The following is a 23952-nucleotide window of genomic DNA, read 5'->3' as shown; positions in this document are numbered from 1 at the left end:
CACAACATAATTTTTCGATAGACGAATATCTCATTTCACAATCACTGAATTTCTTACTGAGATAGTATATCACCTTTTCCTTCTTTCCAGTCGCATCATGTTGACCTAGCACACATCCCATGAAATTGTCGAACACCGTTAAATACAAAATCAAGGGTCTATCTGGGCTAGGTGGTGACAGCACTGGAGTATTGGATAGGTATTGATTTATCTTTTCAAAAGCTTCTTGGCATTCTTCATTCCAAACACTTGGATTATGTTTCTTCAGAAGACGAAATATGGGGTCACATTTCTTGGTCAGCTGTGAAATGAACCGAGCAATATAATTCAGTCATCCTAAGAAACCTCGAACCTTTTCTGAGTACGTGGTGGCGGTAAATCTCGTATTGCCTTGACTTTGTCTGGGTCAATCTCGATTCTTTTTTCACTGACTACGAAGCCCAACAACTTTCCTGACCTGGCCCCAAAAGTGCATTTTGTTAGATTGAGTTTGAACTGAAATTTCTTAGTCTTAAGAACAATTTTCTCAGGACCTGCACATGCTTCTCCTCTGTTCTGGATTTGACAATCATATCATCAACATAAACCTCAATCTCTTTGGGCATCATGTCGTGGAACAAGGCTACCATGGTTCTCTGATATGTTGCTCCCGCATTCTTTAATCCGAATGCCATTACTTTGTAGCAAAATGTTCCCCACAATGTAATGGATGTAGTCTTTCCCATATCTTCAGGGTGCATCTTTATCTGATTGTATCCTGAGAAACCATCCATGAAGGAAAACAGTGAATATCTCGCCGTATTATCCACCAAAGTATCGATATGTGGCAATGGGAAATTGTCTTTTGGGCTAGCTTTGTTCAAATCTCTGTAATCCACGGACATTTGCACTTTTCCATCTTTTTTAGGGACTGGGACGATGTTGGCTACCCATTCAGAATATTTGACCTCCTGTAAAAACCCAGCATCAAACTGCTTCTTGACTTCCTCTTTTATTTTAAGCACAATATCGGGCCTCATTCTTCTTAACTTCTGTTGAACCAGCTTAAAATCCTCCCTTATAGGTAGGCTGCACTACAATGTCAGTGCTCAACCCGGGCATATCTTGGTATGACCATGCGAAGACATCTTTGAATTCTTGGAGTAATTTAATGAGGTCTTGTCTTGTCTTTGCAGAAATCTCAGTTCCAATTTTCACCTCTTTCCCTTCTTCCAAACTCACAACTTCTATTGCTTCCTTGTGAGGTAGAATTTGTTTTTCTTCCTGTTCTACCATTCTCAACAAGTCCAAAGATAAACCACCATCTAAGTCACCTTCAAAGTCCTGTGATCCCTCTAAACACATGTTTCGTTCAAGAGGAAACTCTGAGTTTGTAGCAGCGTCATTCACGTCATTGATATATAAGGACCTAATATGGTTACAAAAGAATGTATAAATTTATGTACAATTATTTGTGCAATATGATTATAAATGAAAGAATACTATATTTACTCGTATGGAAAGAATAAAAGAATATTTGCTCGAAAGAGTTGTATTTTATTAAAATAATAATATTTGAACATAAGCCTTTTCCACAAAAGAGTTCTTATTATTTTTACGCTAAAACAACAAGTTTTTTCTGAATATTACTCTAAGATAGTTCTAAAGACTTCAGGTATTTCTTCTGTAGTCCAATTATCTAGAACACGTCCAGGTTCATAAGGACAAATGTCTAACAAACTCCCCTTTTATTTGCATCCTCATTTATGGCATTGATGTGCATGTTTTCCAACGTGTCTTCGATGTTTTCCTAAGTTGATATCCTTCTCTCAGAATGAATGATCCCTCCAGATACGAAGGTTTTGGATATGGGGGAATTATCATTGGCTCCCAATTGATTTCCTCCCCACTTAAACACGCCATTACTCTTTCCTACCTTCTTTCTAACTCCTTCTTTCTCTGTCCTCTATCTGGCTTGTACCCTAAGCCAAAGTTGTCTTGTTTCTCTTTTAGCACTGGAATCTCAGTTTTCCCTTGAAGATATTTCCCTAATCCTCTTCTGGTAAAGCTTATTTCCCCACCAACAGTTGCAAACCCATCTCCGTAGTTTTGGAAATCTTAGGCACCAAAATCTTGCTCCCTTCAGGAATAAATATTGCATTTACAAACTCCAGAGATCGAAAAGAACATTCCACCGACTCATCATTAATCTCTACGTATGACGCCTTATTGGATACAGCTGCTATAATATCCTCTTCGGTGTTTATTGTCACCAGTCGACCTTCTGATACTAGCTTTAGCTTCTGATGCAATGATGACGGCACAGCCCCCGCTGAATGTATCCACGGTCTCCCCAATAAGCAATTGTAGGAGGGTTTAATGTCCATCACAAGGAAATCCACCTCATAAACTGTTGGGCCAATCAATAAGGGTATCTCAATTCTTCCCATGACCTTTCTTTCTGTACCATCAAACGCCCTTACTATGTTTTAGCATGTTTTCATGTACGAGTTGTATATCGGAAGCCTGTTAAGTATGGATAATGGCAACACGTTCAAAGCTGATCCATTGTCAATTAACACACCTGAGAAAGTATACCCCTTGCATCGTGTAGTGCTATGCAAAGCCTTAGTAGACCCCATGCCCCCAGGTGGTATCTCATCATTATTGAAGAATATGAAATTATAAGTACTGATATTATTGACCAACCGGTCTAATTTACCGACAAAAATATCGTTGGCCACATAGGTCTCGTTCAGCACCTTCATCAACGCACTTCGGTGCATTTTTGAATTCAAGAGTAAGTCTAGTACAGATATGCGAGCCGGTTGTTTATGCAACTGTTCAACGACATTATACTCACTATGCTTCAAAAATTTGAGGAATTCAACATCTTCTTCCTCTATCACTGGCTTATTGACAGATAACACAGGCTCAGCTTTTTGTTCTACTGTTACGGCCCTTCCTTTCACAGGTTCTGGATCGGCACTTGTAGTTCTACGGAACCTTCCTACTATTTTGGTAAGAAAAGGTTGCAGGTTTCTTTATTATGATTACTGACGTTCTCACTTCATCATTCTTTGGTCGCGAGATGATGACCACAGGCTGCGCTACTCTTGGAACCTTCGTGGATTCGAATGTGCAGATACTCCATTCCTCCTTAACTTTTTCGTAAAACTCCATTTCCTTGTCATCCATCATACCTTGAACCAAGGCTCTGAATTCTGTACATTCTTGAATCTCATGTCCCTCCTCATGATGGAACTCACAGTAGTTTTCCACCCCTTCAAAGCTTCTCTCTGAATCCAAAACAAATAACCCCCTTTCTATCATCTTCTTCCAGACCCATCTTAAAGGAATTTTCACTTCTGCAATATCTTCCTTGATTTTTCTACCCATGTTCCCACCTATCATGTTTGCTCCATTATGATCAGGTAAAGGATTCTTTGTACTAGGCGAATCATCCAACTTAACAACGCCCATGCCTATGAGTTTTTCAACTAGCTTTTTGAACGCCATACAATGTTCTATGGAATGCCCCACGATTCCCGCGTGATGATCGCATGTTGTGTTTGCATTGTACCACTTGGGGTATGAAGGATGTAAAGGTTTCAAGTAGTAAGGGAAAATCATGTGTGCATTGAATAGATTCTGATACAGCTCCCTATATGACATTGGAATTGGCGTAAATTGAAGCTTCTCCGTGTTTTGTCTTGTGTCAGATCCCTGCTTTGATGATCCTTGTTGGTTAACAGCCACTTTTCCCGGCTGATTCACCGTAATCATCTTTGAATATCCCTTGCTATATGAACTTGTGTTGTTGACCTCATTTTCTTTCTTCTTCGAGACCGTCTTTTTGCTACTCTCTCCAGCATCAATCTTCTCACTTCTGATAGCATTTTCTATCATTTCACCATTCATAACTATGTCAGAAAAGCTTTTTGTGGCACTTCCTAACATATGTATGATAAATAGAGCCTTCAACATGTTAACAAAAAGCATCATCTTCTCTCTTTCTAGAAGAGATGGCTGAACGGCAACTTCTCTCCACCTCTGTGCGTATTACCTAAAACTTTCACCGGGTTTCTTTTCCATGTTCTGCAGAATGATTCTATCAGGTACCATGTCAGTCACATGGCTGTACTACTTTATGTACGCCTGTGCTAAATCTCTCTATGAATTAATCTTGGTACGGCTCAATTGATTGTACCACTTGGATGCTGCCCCTGTGAGGCTATCCTGGAAGCAATGTATCAATAGTTAGTCGTTATTAACCTACCCAGTCATCCGTCTGCAAAACATAGTAATATGAGCTTCGGGGCTACTAGTTCCATTGTACTTTTCAAACTCTGGCATTTTGAACTTGTATGGGAGTACCAAATCTGGAACCAAGCTCAATTCTTTAGCATCAATCCCGTAGTAGCTATCAGCAAATTCCATTGCTCTAATTTTCTCCTCTAGCCATTTGTACTTTTCTTATAGCTGTTTTGGCAATTCATCATTCATTTTCTCCTTTCCAGCTGCTTCATCGAAATCAGGGATAGTAGGATTAACAAGGTTGTCTCCGGGGTTAGAGCTTGATCCAACTTGAAAATTCATTGGTGTTGCAGCGTCAGCTTGGAACTGCTGAGGCTGAATGGTGACAAAGGATTTACGTAGATGTACCTCCACTTGGGTCTGCCCATGTTGAGGGGTAAAGCCTGGGGGATAAAGAAGTCCTTCACTGTCTCCTTCTTCTACATTGAGCACAGAGCCCTTTCCTTTATCAGTTCCTCTGGTCAATAACTGAGTTAATTAAGCCATCATACTCCCTTGAGATTCCATCATTTTGTCCATCATTTTTTGCTGAATTTTCTAAAGCTGTTCATTCATTTGTTGTTGAAGCTGATCCTGCATCTCCTTTTGGAACTGTTCTAGCCTTTCCATCTTTTGGTCCATGTCTTTAGTTTTTGATCGAGTACCGTAGCGGTGTTTGGTAGGTTGGTTGGTTTCCAGATTAACTGATGAATGATTTAAATTAATTAGAATCTTTTAATATTTTTTAATGCATATGAAGCAAATGCAATGCATGAAATGAATACAAAAAGACGTCAATTTTGATTCAATTCCATTTAAGAAAACTTTACTAGAAATCAAATTTCTTTACATAAAGTGAATTACAAATAAAGCTTTGCCCTATTACTTAGAATTCTAATCTTCCTAAGAAACAAAGCGAACTCTTGCCCCCGATCCGATTCTAATTCATACTTCACACTCAGCATGTCAGCCTATACTGCCAAAGTCTATATGTGATCAGCCACTTCTCGAATCTGGACCACAGCTTCCTCCATAATATGATCTCTGCTCCTAACTTGATTCTGAAAGTAGTGGAGCTGCTCATTATTACGACTTTCATTTGCTTCCAAATGCTTGATTCGGATCTCACAATTTTGCAGCGCCGTTTGTAGCTGTTCTATTGTTTCCTTCATTTGCTCAATCTTGCCTAAGCTTGCTCTCAACTCTATTGCAGAATTTTAATTTTGATACTGAAGAAGAGATCTTTCCAACTCAGTCACCCTATCCTTTAATTCACCTTTTTCTCTTTGGCTATCCTACAAACTCTTTTCTAAAGTCTCGATTCGCATCTGCATCTCTTGGAATTTTGGTTCCCATCTATCGGCTTTGTCCTTTTCTCCTCAATTTCGCTGCATCCTTTGCTCAAGTTTTTCCCAACCCGGCGAGCTTCATTGACAATGTAACTTTTATAATCTGTCTTCAAACTATCCAACTCCTCTTCGACCTTGTTTTTCCCATTTTTTAGTTTCTCATTTTCGAGCTTATGAACATCTATGTCTAATCTTAAGTTCATCTTCTCTTCCTCCATTTGTTCTATCTTCTTTTCTAACTTCGCATTTCTTCTTTCAAAATATTGTCTTATGATTTCCAACTCAAAAGGGACGAACCACAAATATTCCTCTATTGATTGGCTGTTTTCCTGACTTATCTTGGTTATATTATCGTTAATTCTCCTAACCCACCATTCATTATACTCAGGAGTTGTCATCGGACCCACAGCTAACCTCTTCATTTGGCGAGTCTGTTTCCATGCATTAGACATCTCTTGAATCTTCTTTCTATAACCATCATCTCTGTACGAAAATTCACAACCAGCTATCTCTTGGGTCGCAGGTATAAATTGCCTTGACCTATACTGCCTTAGCACCAATAATGGGGAATTCCAAGCAGTGGAACCCAATCAAAATTACCACATCTATATAGGATCTCATCTGGAAGCAACCAAGGGGCTCTCCACTCGTTGTCCTCTTCTTGCAGATTCTGAAGAATTGCCATCCACTTCTCCTCCGAAATGTCGTCTCTCCTTGGTGTGGCTACAATCTCCTTTAGCGGCGAATAACTTTCGAAGAAAACCCGATATGAAACCCTATCAACCTTCCAAAAGTGACTGTGAAACCAAGTGAGTAGGAGCTGTGCACATCCAATGAATCTACCCTCTCCCGTTTTCCGACATACACTCAATGACCTGAAAGTTTCTGCCAAAATTACCGGAATTGGTGTAACCTTCTTATCAAATCGGTCGAATAAATCGGTGACTGCTTCATCAACATGCCCCAAGGCTTTAGGGAAGAAAACCAAGCCATATATACTTAAAGCAAAGACATCTAACCTCTTCCTCACGTCTAGGTGCGTTAGAATTGCATCTTTCAAACCCCTCCAAGGAACGCACTTACTATCCCCCTTTTGCTTAATCCGTGCAGCAACCCACTGCTCACTCATCCCTATTATACTCATCAGCTTCTTCAAAAAGGTTGGCACATTTATCGCTCTCGAGTAGACCTTGTCCATTTAAAACTTTGACCATCGGAGTAAAGCCACATATTCTTCTATCGTAGGCACCAAATTGACCTTCCCAAATGTGAAGCAGCTGTAAGCAGGATTCCAAAACTGGGCGAGGGCTCGAAACAAATGCTTGTCTACCTTCACATCAAACAAATAAGGCAAATCCCCATAATTATTATAAAATAACTTTCTAACCTCGTCATTCCACTGATCCCAGATTTCCTTCAACTCTTGTAAATTATTTTGAGTTACACTGATGTGAGTAAAATCTCATAATTCCGATACATGTCCGTCAGCCAAACTATCACCTTTCTCTTGTTGTATCGTTTTAGACCAAGTTCGGACAGCCGCATTATCCTCAACTTTATTATGAAACCCTTTTTCCATGATAAGCTTTATATCTAGCAACTGAATATGAACCGACGCCTTTTATAATGAAATGAAATGCCATGTCATGCAGTCAAAATAAAACACAAAAAGTCAGTTTCATATATGAACATAGAATATAATCAAGAAATAGTAAAACACCTATTAGGATGTCTACTAGGGTTTAGTGTAGCTCTACCTAGGGTGGATTCCTAAGGTTCATTATATAAGGTTCGGTTTCTAGGGCAAAGGTACCCGAACCAGCAGATTCCTCGATCTTCACCCATTATAGGCTCATATAGATCAAGTTCGGTTCAGGGGAATACATTCCCTATGACTATACGGAGATGAAAATCTCACGAAGGCATAGGTACCAATGTACTCCGAAAGCGATCCACTATCCTATACGGAGGTGAAAACCTCACGAAGGAATAGTTTCTCACTCCCACTTAAAAGGGTAAAATCATTCAACTCATGTAATGTATAATGCAAAGATCAATTAAGCAAGAAAATAATGAATGCAAAAGGATCTCACGAATTTTTAAAAAAAAATATTTTCTCGACCATAAGACAAAAATTAATCAATTTTGTGGCTCGACTCTCTTATTTTTTAAAAATTCCCCAGCGGAGTCGCCAAGCTGTCAAAATCATTTTTCTTTTTGAAAAAAAACAAAAAATAGTTGTCGATGAAAGTTTGGAGTCGCCACCAATATTATATTAAGGTGTGATTGGATCACCAAAAAATGACTTTGATTTACGAGTTTCAGAAAAACGGGTTCGGGAGTCAGTTACGTACGAGGAAGGATTAGCACCCTTGTAACGCCAAAAAATTGGTACCAAATTGATTAATTTATGTCTTAAAGTCGAGAGTTTAAAAATGCGATCCTTAATTAAATTAAATTATTTATTAAGGCCCTCTCATTTTGAAAAAGAAAACATTACACCCAATGCGTTAGGGCATGATATTTTATCTCTTCAAGATGAGTTTGTCCACAAGATTTGTGTGATAAAATTTAAAATAATATTCAATTGTTTAAGATTTATGACGAAACCGCAGCCCAATACGTTAGGGCACAATTTCTCAACATCCCAAACATTGAATATTTCTTTATTAATATATATATTTTTTTTAAAATCTTTGCCTCGAGAAATCAATACGTCACATCCAATGCGTTAGGACAACACATATTAAATTCCCAACAACAAGCTTTTTCGTTTTTATTTTTGATCAAAGAGCAATTCTCGATTGTTAGATTTAACGAAGAAAATTGGTACCCAATACATTAGGGCTCAATTTTCTTGAAAATCCTAAATACGAGTATTATCTCTATTTTGAAAAGTTCTATTTTTAAATTCGAGTAAAAGATGACGTAATGTTATATTGAATGTATGTATAAATGTCACAATAACAAATACAACAATGGCATAGAAACAATATAAACAAATAAATAAACGAAATGAATATATAAAACAATAATCCATGACATGCAAAATATCAAATGAATAAAAATGTAAATGTAAACACAATTAAATAGCGAATGAAGAAAGCAAGCAAAATAAATAAAGAAAAGAAAGTATATAATATTCACATAGAAATTATGAAGATTAAAAATATACATATGATTTAAAAATAAAATTTTCGGTTATAAAACTTATATAAACAAAAGTCATAATGCATTTAAGAAAATAAATAAAACAAATAAATAATTATATATATAAATTATAAAATATGTGTTAAAAATATAAGTATATATTTAAGCATTTTGAAAAAAAAAATAGGTATATATATATAAATTAAAAATATTCATTAGAAAAAAGATATACATGTATACGTAAAGTATGTTAAAATAATTAAATAATATCTACATAATCAAAATTAATTAAATAAAAATAAACTTGTGTACATGAGAAAAGTATTAATTAAAAAATAAATAAATATGTGCATAAGGAAACAATGAATGTACATATATGTATAGATTAAAAAATAATTTCGTAAAAAAAAATATAATTACATTATTTAATTAATTTAAAAAAAAACTAAATCGAACTGCAGATAACAAATCCGGGGCAAATCCGTAAATAAGTGAGAGTAAAAGGACTAAATTGAACGTGCGAATTACATAGAGGGGCTGGAAGGGAAATTTTCCCTTCTCCTCTAAAACGGCGCCGTTCAAAGAGGACTAAATTGAAATTAAAAGTAAATTAAAGGGCGAATTTAAAAAAATAATAAAACCTAATTGTAAAATATTAAAAAGGCGGAGGGGCTAAAAGCGCAATTTACCCCTCCGCTTAAAAACACTCGAATCTTAGGCCGGGTCGGGTGGGATTCAGGTCGACCCATGCCCAAAACGACGCCGTTTTGAAGGGCTATTTAAGCCACTAACTCTTCCAAAAAATTTCATTTTAAGCCCTTTTAAAAAAAACAAAAAAAAAACTTCAAAATGCTCTCCTCTTCCCTAGCTTGCCCGGCCAGAGCCCGGTCGTCGCCCGATCATCGGCCACCGCGCTAGCCACCGATCTGCGACGCCGGCACCACCATCTGTGGTAGCTGAAAAAGGGGAAAATTCCCTACTTGGCTTTCTCGACCCCTTTAAACCCGAATCTGGGTTCAAAATTCCCAAAATCAACATAAAAAACCCCAAAAAGCCCTAGAAACCTCTAGGCTTCTAGCCGTCTGTCCTTGGAGAAGGACCTCGGCCTTCCCAACGACGTTTCAAAGGCAAACGAAGGTAATTTTTTACTCTTGGTTTTATTTCTATTTCAATATACAAGAAAAAGAACGAAAATAAAAAAGAATCAACAACAAAAAAGAAACAAAACAGATATCAACCTTTTATTTTTCGATTGAATCTTTGATTTTATTCTATTTCTCTTACGTTGTAAATAATGCTTATTTTCTATTGATTTTCGAATCTGATCCCGTTTACCGTACATCCATGGTATTTTTATAGCCTTAATAATAACAAAAATAAAGAAACAAATCTGCTTGATATCTAATCGATTTGGAATCTTGATTTTCTTGCCATTTTTGTGGTTTATTTGCTGTGTTCCTTTCTTTGGTGCAGGTGAAGATCGCGTGTAGATTCGGAGGGCGAGGCTTGGCTGCGGCACTGTTGAAACCCTAGGGTTTTTGACTATTCTCTGGGGTTAATTTGGGCCTTTGTTTGGTTTGGGGTTTGGGCCCTATAGGCCCTTTGTAGTGTTGGGCCCTTGTTTTGAATTGGGCCATGTATTCTAGGCCGTTTTATTTGCTTCATGTAGGCCGGGCAAATTGGGCCAATTACATTATGCATGTTTAAAGAAGTGCTTGGTGTGACATTTTTCTTCAGTCAATCTCGCTTATAAGGAATCTTCTTGTGAGGTGCTCCAATCGAAATGATCACATATAATTGATTATATATGTTTAAAGAAGTGTTTGGTGTGACATTTTTCTCACTAGAAGTGTCCATGAGTTGGGTTGGGCTAGTCAAGACCCGATTTCAAAAGAAAAATTGAAGCCTAGATTCATTTTTGAGCTGGACTAGACATCCAAAAAGTTTATTTTACTATTAAAAAGTAATAAAATGTTAAAAGTATAAATTGTAGTCGTTATTTTATATATTTTTATAATTGAATTTTAATTTAAAAGTGCTCTTTCAATATTTAAATTGAATTTGGGCTGGGATGGCCTAAAGTGCAAAAATCCTTTGTAGGGCCCAAATTTTGCCCGGACCCAAAATCACAATAAAATAAACCAAATTAAAAAAAAGGGGAGTCAAATAAACAAAAATTCACAGTCCATTTACAAATCAGATAACCCCAAGCCCCAATCACTAAATCCAAATTTCTTAATACCCTACTCTACCCTAGCCCAAACCTAAACCCATTAAGCCTAACCCTGGCCCAAATCACTTAGCCCAAATCCCAACCTAATTGCAGAAACCCTAGGCTCAGCATGGGCGCCGCAACTCCCTCGCACAGCAGACCCAGCCTCTGCCCCCGTACGTGCGCCTACGCCAGGGACCACGCCCTCATGCGTTGCACCGCTCCACGTCTTCGTACGACACCTGTGGCAGATACAAACGAACAAAAGCAGAGACAACAGAATACAAAAAAAAATTGACAGCAAATACTAGCAAAAAATCAGAAAAAATAAAAAAAATAGAGAGAGTAGAGAAATAGTAGAAAGAATTCCTTGTAAATTTTTTATTTCTGGCTATATAAAGCCATTCTTGAATTTGTAAGGGAGGCTCTTTCTCCCTTTTATTTTACACACGCATATTGTATCAAAAAGGGAGAATATCAATAAAAACGAAAAAATTGAAAGAAAAAGGTGATCTGAGATTTTATTTTAAAAATTTTTCTCTCGATTCTTTGCTTCGTGCTTTCGATTCTTTGATTCTTTTTCTTTTGATTTACTATTTGAGAAAGAAAACATAAAGAGAGTGATTATACCTGATATTGGAATCGTTGTTTGATCCGTTGTGATTCAAGTCGAACGACGGTTCAGGAGATCGGAAAACACCTGAACATTCAAGCGGCGCAGTGACCCATTTCATTCTTTTTTTGCTGTTTGTTTTATTAAAAAGTAAACTAGGTTTAGTTAGTGTTTCTTTTTATTTTTATTCGTATGTCGATTTTTGAAATGGCGTCGTTTGGGTCGGATTCAATGGCCATGAAACGGTGCCGTTTAGGCCGCGACTTGATGACCCGACCCAGATGTGGCTAGATCCGCGTGTTCTGGCGTACGGATGGATATTTGCACGACTGGCCCTTCCCCTTTTTTGGCATTTTTGAATCAACCCCCTTTTTCTTTTTGATTTGGCCCCGATATTTTGCTTTGGTCACATTTTGGTCCAGCTTGCAACGCCGTGTTTTGGAGGGTGGGGAATATTCCCCTTTTGGTCCCCCATGTTATGCGCGTTTCGCGATTTGGACCCATTTTTTATTTATTTTAGATTTTTACCCTACATTATGGTTTTTTTGACAATTTCGTCCTCTGTTTATTATTATTGCTAAAAATCATTTCATTTGTTGTTTTTACTATTGTTATTATTATTAATATTATTTTAACATACATAGTTGCTTATTTTCACATATATACGCACATACATTATTTTATTTCATTACACATTATCATTTTATTTTTCTATTCTAATATATTAGCATATATTTGGTGTAAATTATTATTTATACATTTCATAATATTTTTAAATGTTTATCCATATACTTTTGCGTTTAAAATTAGTAATGCCCTTATAATACTATCTTATACACATATGTATATATAATTTATATCAAATGTGTTTATTTTGCATACGAATGTATATTATTAATTTTATTATTGTATTTCCCACTTATACTTAAAACATACATAATGAATTCAAAAAACTCCTTGGTGTATCTCACTTTTTTTTTATATATTATATGTCATTCCCTTTTTATAAATATTATTTATTTAAATTAACAAATATTTTTAAAATTATAATTTTTATTTATTCGGTATTATTATTCCATTTGACAATTCCTTTTTAACTATAATTGTGATTTAGTTCAAATTCTTACATATAATATTTATTTTCAATTTATTCAATTATAATTTCTCTTATACGTACATCTTAAATCATTTTTAATTCATACATTTTCATGCACATTAATTTATTTAGTGTTTTGATGAACTTTAAATTCTTTAGGTTTTAAGTGTTAACATAATATATATGATGTGAGAATTGTTCTTGGGTGCATTGTATTGATTGTTTGCATTTGTTAATTATTCGTAGATCATTAGATTGCAATTTGTTTACAAATGATTCTTAATATTGTATATCATTCCGTCGAGTTTCTTTCATTAAATCTTGCATTTAACATGGTTTAAGTATCGAAATCCCTTTTAGATGTTATAATACTCGACGTTCATAATTCACGAGAGAATTGTGCCCTAACTTACTGGGCTTCAATTTTTCTGATGAATTCGGGTAATTAAGCATCTCTTGGGTAATAAAAAACCTCATGGTTTCTACAATAAAATTCTTAAGATTTCAAAATGTTGGATTCTAACTTACTGGATACGACATTTTGTTATCTCAATTTTAGAGTACATGCAATGTTTGATGTTTAAGAATTTCGGGAAAATTGATCCCTAACTTATTGGGTTTGGATTTCCCGATCGACTTAAATAATCAAATATCCTCCTTCGAATACATGATTTTCTTAAAAAAAGGGTGCACATTTAAATTGTTGCACCCTAACTCACTGGGTGTGGCAATTTATTTCTCCAAAATAAGTCCGTCTCATTATTCATTTTTGTTTACTCAAGTTTAAACTTCAAAGATCGTATTTTAAAATCTTTTCAAAATTTCGACATTAAGACATTAAACAATCAATTCGGTACCAATTTTGGGCGTCACGAGGGTGCTAACCCTTCCTCGTGCATAACCGACTCCCGGACCTATTTTCTCAAATCTCGCAGACCCAAAAATTATTTTCAAGGTGATCTGATCACACCTCAATACAAGATCGGTGGCGACTCCCCATTTTCATTTTTAATAAGTCGATAACAAATATTTTTTGTTTTTCAAAAAAATGAACGACATCCTTATCTAAACCCGACCCAAATCGAGGTGAGCTTATAGTTCTGGGCGAGCTACCGGGCCCTTGGACATGTCTATTCTCCACCTAATCTCTTCCGTCACAATTGGTACACCTGATTTATTTGGCAATCTATAGTTGTTCTAGTACCATTACCCTTTTTTCCAAAACAAACAAGTTAGATACAATGTGTAGTACACTTGCTTATTGAACTAAGGCACTTTTCTTAACACCCCGAATTTTGGGCCTAGAAGAAATAGGTTTTGAACAAGGGAAAAGTTAGAAGACTGCACATAAATATTTAGTTGTGCAAGGAAGTGACATAAATGAATGTCTGCTTCAGTAGTTAAGTGATTAGGAGTGTTTGGAAGTGTCTGAGAAGTCAGGGGTTCAAGCCTTGGCTTATACAAAATTTTTATTTTAAGTGAATAAAATCCTTGGATCTAGATAGTAGGTTCTTAAATTATTGTGGTTAAAATATGATACAAAGGAGTTGTTGGTCTAGTGGTAAGGGGCGTGTGAAGTGTACTTGGGGTCTAAGGTTCGAGTGGTGGCGCATCAAAAATGGAGTATTTATTTTGCTGCCTAATTCGTGTGAGTGGTAGAGTTGAATTGAAATACTGCTAAATGGAGTTTGAACTGGTCATAGAGAGAATTGATGAGGGATATTTGGAGAGATTTGAAGAGAGAATATTGGGATTTGGGGAGGTTGTTGTTGTGGAGAGATAATAGTAGAAAATTAAAGGATAGGAAGTGGATGGAGAGTGTGTAGCCGAATTAGAGGAGGGATTTTAGGATTTGGGGTTGTTGCCGATTTGGTGAGAGTTAGAATTCGGGTTTCATTCATTTTCTTTCAACCTTGGCTGAATACAGCTTCTCTCCTCCCTCACTATTTTTCTTTTCGGTTTTCTCTCATAGTCGATTCTCCCTTCTTCTTTTTTTAAGCTCTACCGAATAGCTCTCAGCTTTACCAAGGGTTCGTTGATCAATTAGGAGTGCACGATTTTTCTCTTCCTCTCCCTCAAGTGCTTTCCATTGGCCAAATACTGATGGATTAATCCCGATTCTCGATTCTTTGTACGTTACATCTCTGATCTGCAATCTGTTTTCTCACTGTTGGTAAGTGGTTATGGTATGATAAGGAGTCATCTGTTACTTTTTGAGAAACATAATTGAGTGGTAAATGGGGTGCAATTGAGATGGTTTGTCAAGTATGAGTCTAATATAAAGATGGTGACTTTTGTGTAGGTGGTGATTGAGGTTGATTGGCACATTGCCTGGGAACCAAGGGTGCGATTATCATTGATTTTCGAAATAAGAGTGCTCGGAACGAAGTGAATCTGCAAATCACATTTGGCTTGTAAACACCCCACTGTAACTGTAGAACGGCAAAAGTCGAAAAGCTGAAAATACGGCGTTTGAGACCACACGGACATGCGATCGCTCGTGTGGTAAGCCAAACCCACGAATCATGGGCAATAGACTGTGGAGGCCTCCATGAGCGTTTTCATGGGATTAGGCTGTAATGGGCCACGTTGGGCTGAAATAGACTGTGTGGGCTCAATGGGCGCGTGGGCCCTACACGAATGAAATCTACGATTTGTGGCAAATACTGGACTGGGTTATGTAGATCTCATAGCCGTGGTGAAATCTGGGATGAACGAGTGGCAAGAGTATGTGGGACCCACTTGGGCCGAGTAATGGGCATTGGGCCCATTTACACTGTTATGACCATTTAGGTTACCTGAGTCGCTCGAGATGACTGCGGACATTTCTAGAGGTCGATATCTGCATCGAGACCCCAAAATAAGTAAAATGACCAAAATACCCTCATAGGGTAAAATAACCGAAATACCCTCATAGGGTAAAATGATCGAAATACCCCGATAAGGTAAAATGACCGAAATACGCCCATAAGGTAAAATGACCAAAATACCCCAATAGGGTAAAATGACTGAAATACCCTCATAGGGTAAAATGGCCGAAATACCCCATAAGATAAAATGACCAAAATACCCCCATATGGTAAATGACTGAAATACCCCTAGAGGGTAAAATGAACTAAATACCCCTATAGGGTAAAATGATCGAAATACCCTCATAGGGTAAAATGACCGAAATACCCCTATAGGGTAAAATGACCTAATTACCCCTATAGGATAAAATGATTGAAATACCCCCATAGGGTAAAATGACCAAAATACCCCATATGATAAAATGACCGAAATACCCCCATAGGGTAAAATGACTATTATACCCCTAGGAGATTAAATGATTGTTATGGCCTTATGTTATGTATGCTTGATTTGCTCTATGATATGTATGACTATGATTGAGCATGACATTTTGCATACTTGTATGATATTATGTCATGATATGTTGGATGGGGATGGGCTGTTATATTTGGAGGAAGTGTACCGTACTGATAAGGTTGCACGGGTCGCCCAAGACGACTGTGGACCTATTGATGGCTATATGCCGATTATTTTACAGGCAGGTTTGCTGCAATACTGTTTAGTGTCGCAACCGGTGCTAATCTTGGTATGTCTGGCTGGGTGGGTCGATTTTATCCCCACATGGTGTGTTTGGCGGGACGAAGTGGTATGCAGAGGCTGGATTGGTTAGGATTTCTAACTGCATATCTGCACTGATTAATGATTTTGTACTGTTACTGCATCGATTAATGATATTACATACTATTCACTGCATGATTGATATCTGTTGCTGTTATGGGCCAAGGCCCCACTGATACTATTACTGAAATTGGGCAAAGGCCCTACTGATTACTGGTATTGTGATGGGCTCAAGCCCAATCGTTTACTGTTATGGGAAAGAGCTTAGGCCCACACTGAACTGGACTGTTACTATAACGGGCTCAGGCCCAAACTGTATTTATCTATTGTTTAATTGACTGTTTGCTTGTTAGAGGATTACACACTGAGTTTTCATAAACTGACCCCTCTATTTAACTGTACAGGTAATCCCCAATTGTAGGCGGGTCGGTGCTGTGAGGGACTCGATGATGGCCACACAACCGTATCAGCTTTCATTTTTAGCCTTTGATTTATAAGTAACTGAATTTGGGTATTTTTATGTAAAAAGGCCTCTTTAAAGTTATAAACTTTAAATTGGGGGTTTTATTTATTTAGTTTGATATAAACTGCTAGTTGTAGAAAAAGACAGGTTTTCAAAACGTATCTGTTTTGACACCACGTTTTCGCAACATTTCCAAAATAAAAAAACTTCCGCAAAAAAATGAGATTTTGGAAAATTTATAACGTTTTAAAAGTGATTAGCTTTTAATGATGCACGCTTGGAAATGAACAACTCGTTTTGGAATCACCGTTTCATAACAAAATGATTAATTGATTTTAAAGATTTCAACGACAATAAGTTTTACGCTAAACACCTCAATGTGACACTGCCAGATTCAGCCATAACTCCTAGGCTGGGTTTAGGGTGTTACATTTTTTTTATGTAGGATTAAAACCCTAATTATTAAATGGCTTAACACATGCATTTATATTTAATAATTGTACTATATTATTTTAAAATGTTATAAGGTGCCTTTTATATGTTGGCAAAAAAAATATCTTTTCATTTTGTGTTTGTACTCCATTAATAGTAAATTGACTTGACACTTCCACCGATGTATCTAACTAGTTATAGTGACATTTGGCCATTTTTATAATAGAATGGTAGTTGTAGTTTGGGAACAAAGGAGTTCAAGATGCTGACAATCGAACCCAAACTATTTGATATTCTTTTTCAAAGAGAAACGCATGAATGATATTTGAAAAAAAAAAACATAACAATAGCAACATATGTTTGCATCAAACTCGATATCTTCGATTACATAGAAGAAAATAGAATGAGGTGGAAATAAGGATGGTGATAAATCATGGTCTTAATCGCCCTCCGCATGTGAAGGTGACCTTGCAGGCTTCACCAACAAGGATAGTGTAGTGATGGAGATGCCAGGAAAGGAAGAGGGGCAAGTGTGCTAGAATATCACAAACACAATCTCTCTCCAGTATTTGCATCCATCGACAACTGTAATTTTGTTCATGTGTCATCTCCTTATGCCTATGCCTATGCTTGTTTCCCCCTTCTCCTGCTCCATTTTCGATCCCATTTCCATCTCTTTGACTACTCCATGTTCCATTGCCATTCTCATTTCCTACATCTGGTGTGTTAGAAGATAGAAATGGGGATGGGACTAATGGTACCGTTCCACATGCGTAGTTCACTATCATCAGTTGGGAAGTGTAAAGCGGGAAAAGCTGAGGTGGATTTGCTCGCACCTGTGCCATTATAGGCAGCTTAATAGGCAAGGCTACTACCATCAAGAACATGGAGTTGAGAAACAATATTGGAATTCTGACCTTTTTCATTTATCTTTTGTGTTGCTCACTATGCTCCGAAAAAGGAGGGGATTTTGGTATATATCCCACAATTGTTTCTATTTCAATTTATACTTAGTCAATTCATAAACTTCTTGCTTTGGTTATTTTGAGGCAAGTAAGAATATTAAAAATAATAATAACAGGGGTGACGAAATGAATGAGGGATGGTTTGTTGATAATGGAAGAGTTAGGTTCTCAACTTTGTATTATTATCCATTAGATTTTTCTTTCATTGAGTGTGACGACGTTTTTAGGTGCCAAATTGTTTGTACTTTTAAATATGTGATTAATCAAGCACTACTTGAAACGAAATGTTCCAAATGCTTACAAAATTTTCAAGCATTTTTCATGCAATTGTAGTGAGATGGTGGAGCTGCTGGCGGAATAATATTAAGTCATTGAGCTTCAAAGGATTGAAAGAACAAAGGCAAATTCCAACCACTTCAAAAACAAAACATGAACTAGTTGAATAAACCGTAAACAAAAGGAACATTGTTTGCTAAATACATCACAATTTTCATTTACATCCACTTTGAATTTGCACTGCCAAATCATGTATTTGTTCACTATTATGGAAAATGATTTTTAAAAAAAAGTTATTTTGCAAAAAATATTTTTGTTTGGTATTTTTAAAAGAAATAGTTTTTAAAGTTGTTAGTGAAACAAACAAACCATAAATTATATTTGTTATAAAATGTTATAGAAGAATTTCATTGCGGCAATCGAAATTTATTTTATAATAAGATCATATTTTATAAAAATTAATATCTTATATAAACTTAATAATAATAAAATATTAATTAAAGCTTAATTTGACCTTACATATATTACATATGTAAGAGTGGATAGTAGCACATATAGAAGTATTTCATTGCGCAACCAAATTTATTTTATAATGAGATCATATTTTATAATAATCATAATCTTATATAATCTTAATAATAAAAATCTTATTTAAAACTTAATTTGGTGTTACATACATTACATATGTGAGAGTGGATAGTAGCACATATAGAAGTATTTCATTGTGACAACTAAAATTTATGTTATAATAAGATCATATTTTATAATAAATAATATATTATATATTCTTAATAATAAAAAATCTTAATTAAAACTTAATTTGACCTACATATACTACATATGTGGGAGTGGATAGTAGCACATTAGAGTTAGAAAAGATAAATTAAATTGACCATAAATTAAACAAATACTCATATTTATATTAGTAAAATATTCATATTTTATACTATAAAATTTAATACTAAATATTTATAAATGATTTATTATTAAAATATTCATATAAATATTATAAGAAAATGTTAAGACTATTTAAAATTTAAAATTATTATAAATATTAAAATTTATTATATCATTAAAATATATGATTATAGATATGTTTAAGAATGTTCAAAATTAAAATATTTGATATGCATCTTTTAACATTTTTATAAAATTAAAAATTTATTAGTAATATAATAATATTAGCTGTAATTTAAATTATTTTATATATAAAATCAAATTACTCAAAAGGAATCCTTTTCTACAATTTTGATAGGGCAAGTCAATTTTAGAAAGAAAAAGGGCTTATTTTCTATTGATATGTAAGTCATTTTGGTTGACCAAACTATTTTCATGAAACAAGCACATGAAAATGTAAAGAAAAAAAAAATTTGTAAACTTTTTTTTGTGAATCAAACACACTAGGTAGATTAAGTTGATTTCGGATTGGATCATTTCAAGTTTTGAATTTTTTGAGTTATTTTGGGTCCAATTAGTTTCATGTTTGGGTGATAAGTGTGTAATTTTCTAATGATTTGTGATAATTCTCCTATTGAATTATACTATTTAAGTTCTTAAATATATTATTTATTTAGGTAAATAATTGAAAAACAAGAGTTTAAAGTTTACTTTTGGTAAGTTTTTTGGGTTGGATTTTCAACACAGTACGACTTCAGTATTTAGACCATAACTTGAGGTACATGAATTTGTTTTGGGCCCATGATATCAATTCAAAGGGAATTGAAAGATCTAATAGAAGTTATTTCACGACTTGAGCCTAAAAAACATTAGCACGATGTCCAAAATTGGACTAAAAGTTTGACACAAAAATTACCAAGAAACCTAAAAAATATTCAATAATTAAAGGCATGCACTTTTATATTTTTTCATTATGTTATTTTTGCATTATAAATACATATTATTAGGTTAAAGCCAAAACATGCATAAACATAGCCACTTTAGTTTTTTATTTTATTTTATTTTCTCTATGAATTTCTAAACTTTTTTTGGTCAAATGATTTTCAAAGTTTGATTTTAAAATTTGTGAGATCTAATTTTTTTTCTAATCTTTTCTTTTTCCTTACAATTTCATAACTTGTTAGATAACTAAACTATGAGTGTGCGCCTTTTATGAGAATCAAAGTTCCTTTCAACCCTCTTTATTTCCTGTTTCTTTTTTTTTTGAAAGTGAGGAAAAGAATTTCCTTGTTCGAAGTATGAAATGATCGTTTCTACGTTGAAAACCTTGCATAAAATGCTATCGAGGGATACATTCATGCATTAAGAACAATATTTGTTCTACAAGTTCAAAAATCTCATTGTCATATAATCCAAGATTGACTTTGTGAAAAAAGAAACTTGACAACTGGTTGAGCTTTGACATTAAAATACATACATGCATATTCTACTTTGATGATAGATTCTTTAGCACTAAAGAAAAACAGAAATGGAGGTTTCCTCCAACATAAAATGTTGGGGAGTGGTCCAATATTATTTTTCGACAGTCGATATATTAAAGCAGACATATGAAATGAATATGGAGCAACATGAAACCGATTTCCCTACAACTTATTCTTGTGGTTTGTGTACATTAAGAATCAAAGCTATGCCCAGGAATAAACTTTTACTCAATCAATCCCCATTTTATTAGTGTCTTTGTAAATTGATATACACAGTATTCTTTTGTGGATTATGATGGTAACTTTAGGGGTATCCAATCCCATGAAACTATATAGCCTTTGGTGAAAGCTTTTGCATCATGCGTTGCTCCTTTCTAAAATGATTTTTTTGAATCTTTCCTTTTGGCTACTCTATTATTCATAAATTTGGAGTTGACTCTTTGAGTGTACGTCACTGTAATCTATGGTTCTGAAATATGTAGACGAGTTTATCAAAAGAATCATGCAATTGTATTTTCTTAGAGATGTCCAATTAGTATAATGTGTTTGAGGGCTTATCCATGACATTGTTTCATTGAATTGGAATATGAAAGAGACCATTTTTGAAACCCTTGAGTAGAAGGCTAATAAGATTCGAGCAATAATCTTAAATATCAGAAAGAATGTGTTGGTAAAAAATTTGGTGCAACAGGTTGGAGTGTTAGAAAGTGGTGAAGATATTTGGGAGGGTTTCGGTAGCATATGAGTAGAAAAGCTCAAAGAGACTTTAAAAGAAGTTTGTGAGTGAACTATAATGTCATCTAGTGGTGGCTCACATAATAATTATATGAAAATCTTTAGTTGAACGAGTCTTTCCATAAGCATATCCTTTTTTATTTAAAGTGATTGATTTGGTGAGGTATTACTTTTGAAATGATATTATGCACGTTTAAAGAATTGATTGGTGTGATGTTTTTCTTCACCCAATCTAGCTTATAAGTAAATCTTTTTGTGAGGTGCTCCGACCAAAATGATCACATATAACTTATTATATATGTTTAAAGAAGTGTTTGGTGTGACATTTTTCTCACTAAAAGTGTCCATGGGTCGGTTCGGGTCGGTAAAGTCCTGATTTCAAAATATTTTTCAAGCCCAAATTCATTCTGGGTCAAACTAGCCCATCCAAAAAGTCTATTTTACTATTAAAAATTAATAAAATATTAAAAGCATAAATTTTAGTTGTTATTTTATATATTTTTATAATAAAATTTTAATTTAAAAGTACTCTTTTAAAATTTAAACTAAATTTGAGCTGGGATAGCCCAAAGTGCAAAAATCCTTATCCAAACTCGACCCAAGTGAAGGTGATCTTATAAGGCCGGGGCGGGCTACCCGGCCCTTGGACAAGACTATTCTCCAACTAATCTCTTCCGTCGCAATTAGTACACCTTTTCTATCTGACAATCTAGAGTTGCTTTAGTACCATTACACTATTTCCAAAAACAAACAAGTATTATAGAATGTGTTGTACACCTGTTTTTTGAACTAAAACACAAACCCAAATTATAAAATGGCTTAACATTTGCATTTATATTTAACAATTTTAATATATTGTTTTAAAATGTTTTAAGGTGCCTTTCATATGTTGGCAAAACAAATATATTTTCATTTTGTGTTTGTACTCCATTAATAGTAAATTGTCTTGACACTTCTACCGATGTATCTAACAAGCTATAGTGAGATTTAACCATTTCTTTAATAGAACGGAGGTTGTAGTTTGGGAACAAAGGAGTTCAAGATGCTGACAATCGAACCCAAACTGTTTGATGTTCTTTTTCAAAGACATAAGCATGAATGATATATGAAAATTAAAAAAAAATAATATCAACATATGTTTGCATCAAATTCGATATCTTCGATTACATAGAAGAAAGTAGAATGAGGTGGAAATAAGGGTGGTGATAAATCATGGTCATAGTCGCCCTCCACATGTGAAGGTGACTTTGCAGGTTTCACCAACAATGACAGTGTAGTGATGGAGATGCCAGGAAAGGAAGAGCGGCAAGTGTGCTAGGATATCACAAACACAATCTCTCTCCACTATCTGCATCCACCGACAACAGTAACTTTGTTCGGGTGTCATCTCCTTATGCCTATGCCTACGCTTATGCCTAGGCCTATGCCTGTTTTCCCCTTCTCCTGCTCCATTCTCTGTCCCATTTCCATCTCCTTGACTACTTCCTGTTCCATTTCTATTCTCATTTCCTACATCTGGTGTGTTAGAAGATAGAAATGGGGATGGGACTAATGACACCGTTCCACATGCATAGTTCACTAACATCAATTGGGAAGTGCAAAGCGGGACGAGCCGAGGCGGATTTGCTCGCACCCGCGGCATTATAGGTAGCTTAATAGGTAAGGCTACTACCACCAAGAACATGAAGCTGAGAAACAATATTTGAATTCCGACCTTTTTCATTTATCTTTTGTGTTGGAAACTCTGCACCGAAAAAGGAGGGGATTTTGGTATATATCCCACAATTGTTGCTGTTTCAATTTATACTATGTTCATTCATAACCTTCTTGCTTTGTTTATTGTGAGGGAACTAAGAATATTAAAAGTAATAATAATAGGGATGACGAAGTGAATGAGGGATGGTTCGTTGATATTATGGAAGAGTTAGGTTCTCAACTTTGTATTATTGGCCATTAGATTTTTCATTCATTGAGTGTGACGACGTTGTTAGGTGCCAAATCGTTGATACTTTTAAATATATGATAAAATGAGCACTACTTGAAATGAAATTTCCAAATTCTTAAGAAATTTCCAAGCGTTGTTCATGCAATTCTAGTAAGATGGTGGAGCTGCTGGCAGCATAACATTAAGTCATTGAGCTTCAAAGGATTGAAAGACCAAAGGCAAATTCCAACCACTTCGAAAACAAAACATGAACTAGTCAAATAATCCGTAAATAAAACGAACATTGTTGGCTAAATACATCACAATTTTCATTTACACCCACTTTCAATTTGCAGTGCCAAATCATGTATTTGTTCACTATTACGGAAAATGATTGTTAAAAAATTTATTTTGCAAAAATATTTCCTGTTTGGTAAAAAATAATTTTTAAAGTTGT

The 23952-nt window shown here is 35.1% G+C and overlaps 1 protein-coding gene across 1 annotated transcript; it reads right to left on the bottom strand.

The window, feature by feature from the left end:
- Nucleotides 1-22787: 22787 nt before the first annotated feature.
- On the bottom strand, nucleotides 22788-23213 carry LOC105793562 (hypothetical protein). Its single transcript, XM_012622459.2, has one exon. The coding sequence runs from the start codon at nucleotides 23211-23213 to the stop codon at nucleotides 22788-22790; it is 426 nt and encodes a 141-aa protein (XP_012477913.2).
- Nucleotides 23214-23952: the final 739 nt, after the last annotated feature.

Source organism: Gossypium raimondii, chromosome 8 (genome assembly GCF_025698545.1).
Source record: "Gossypium raimondii isolate GPD5lz chromosome 8, ASM2569854v1, whole genome shotgun sequence".
Classification (NCBI taxonomy): Eukaryota; Viridiplantae; Streptophyta; class Magnoliopsida; order Malvales; family Malvaceae; genus Gossypium; species Gossypium raimondii.
Note: the sequence above shows the minus strand (reverse complement) of the source record. Positions and strands in the feature narration are given on the sequence as shown.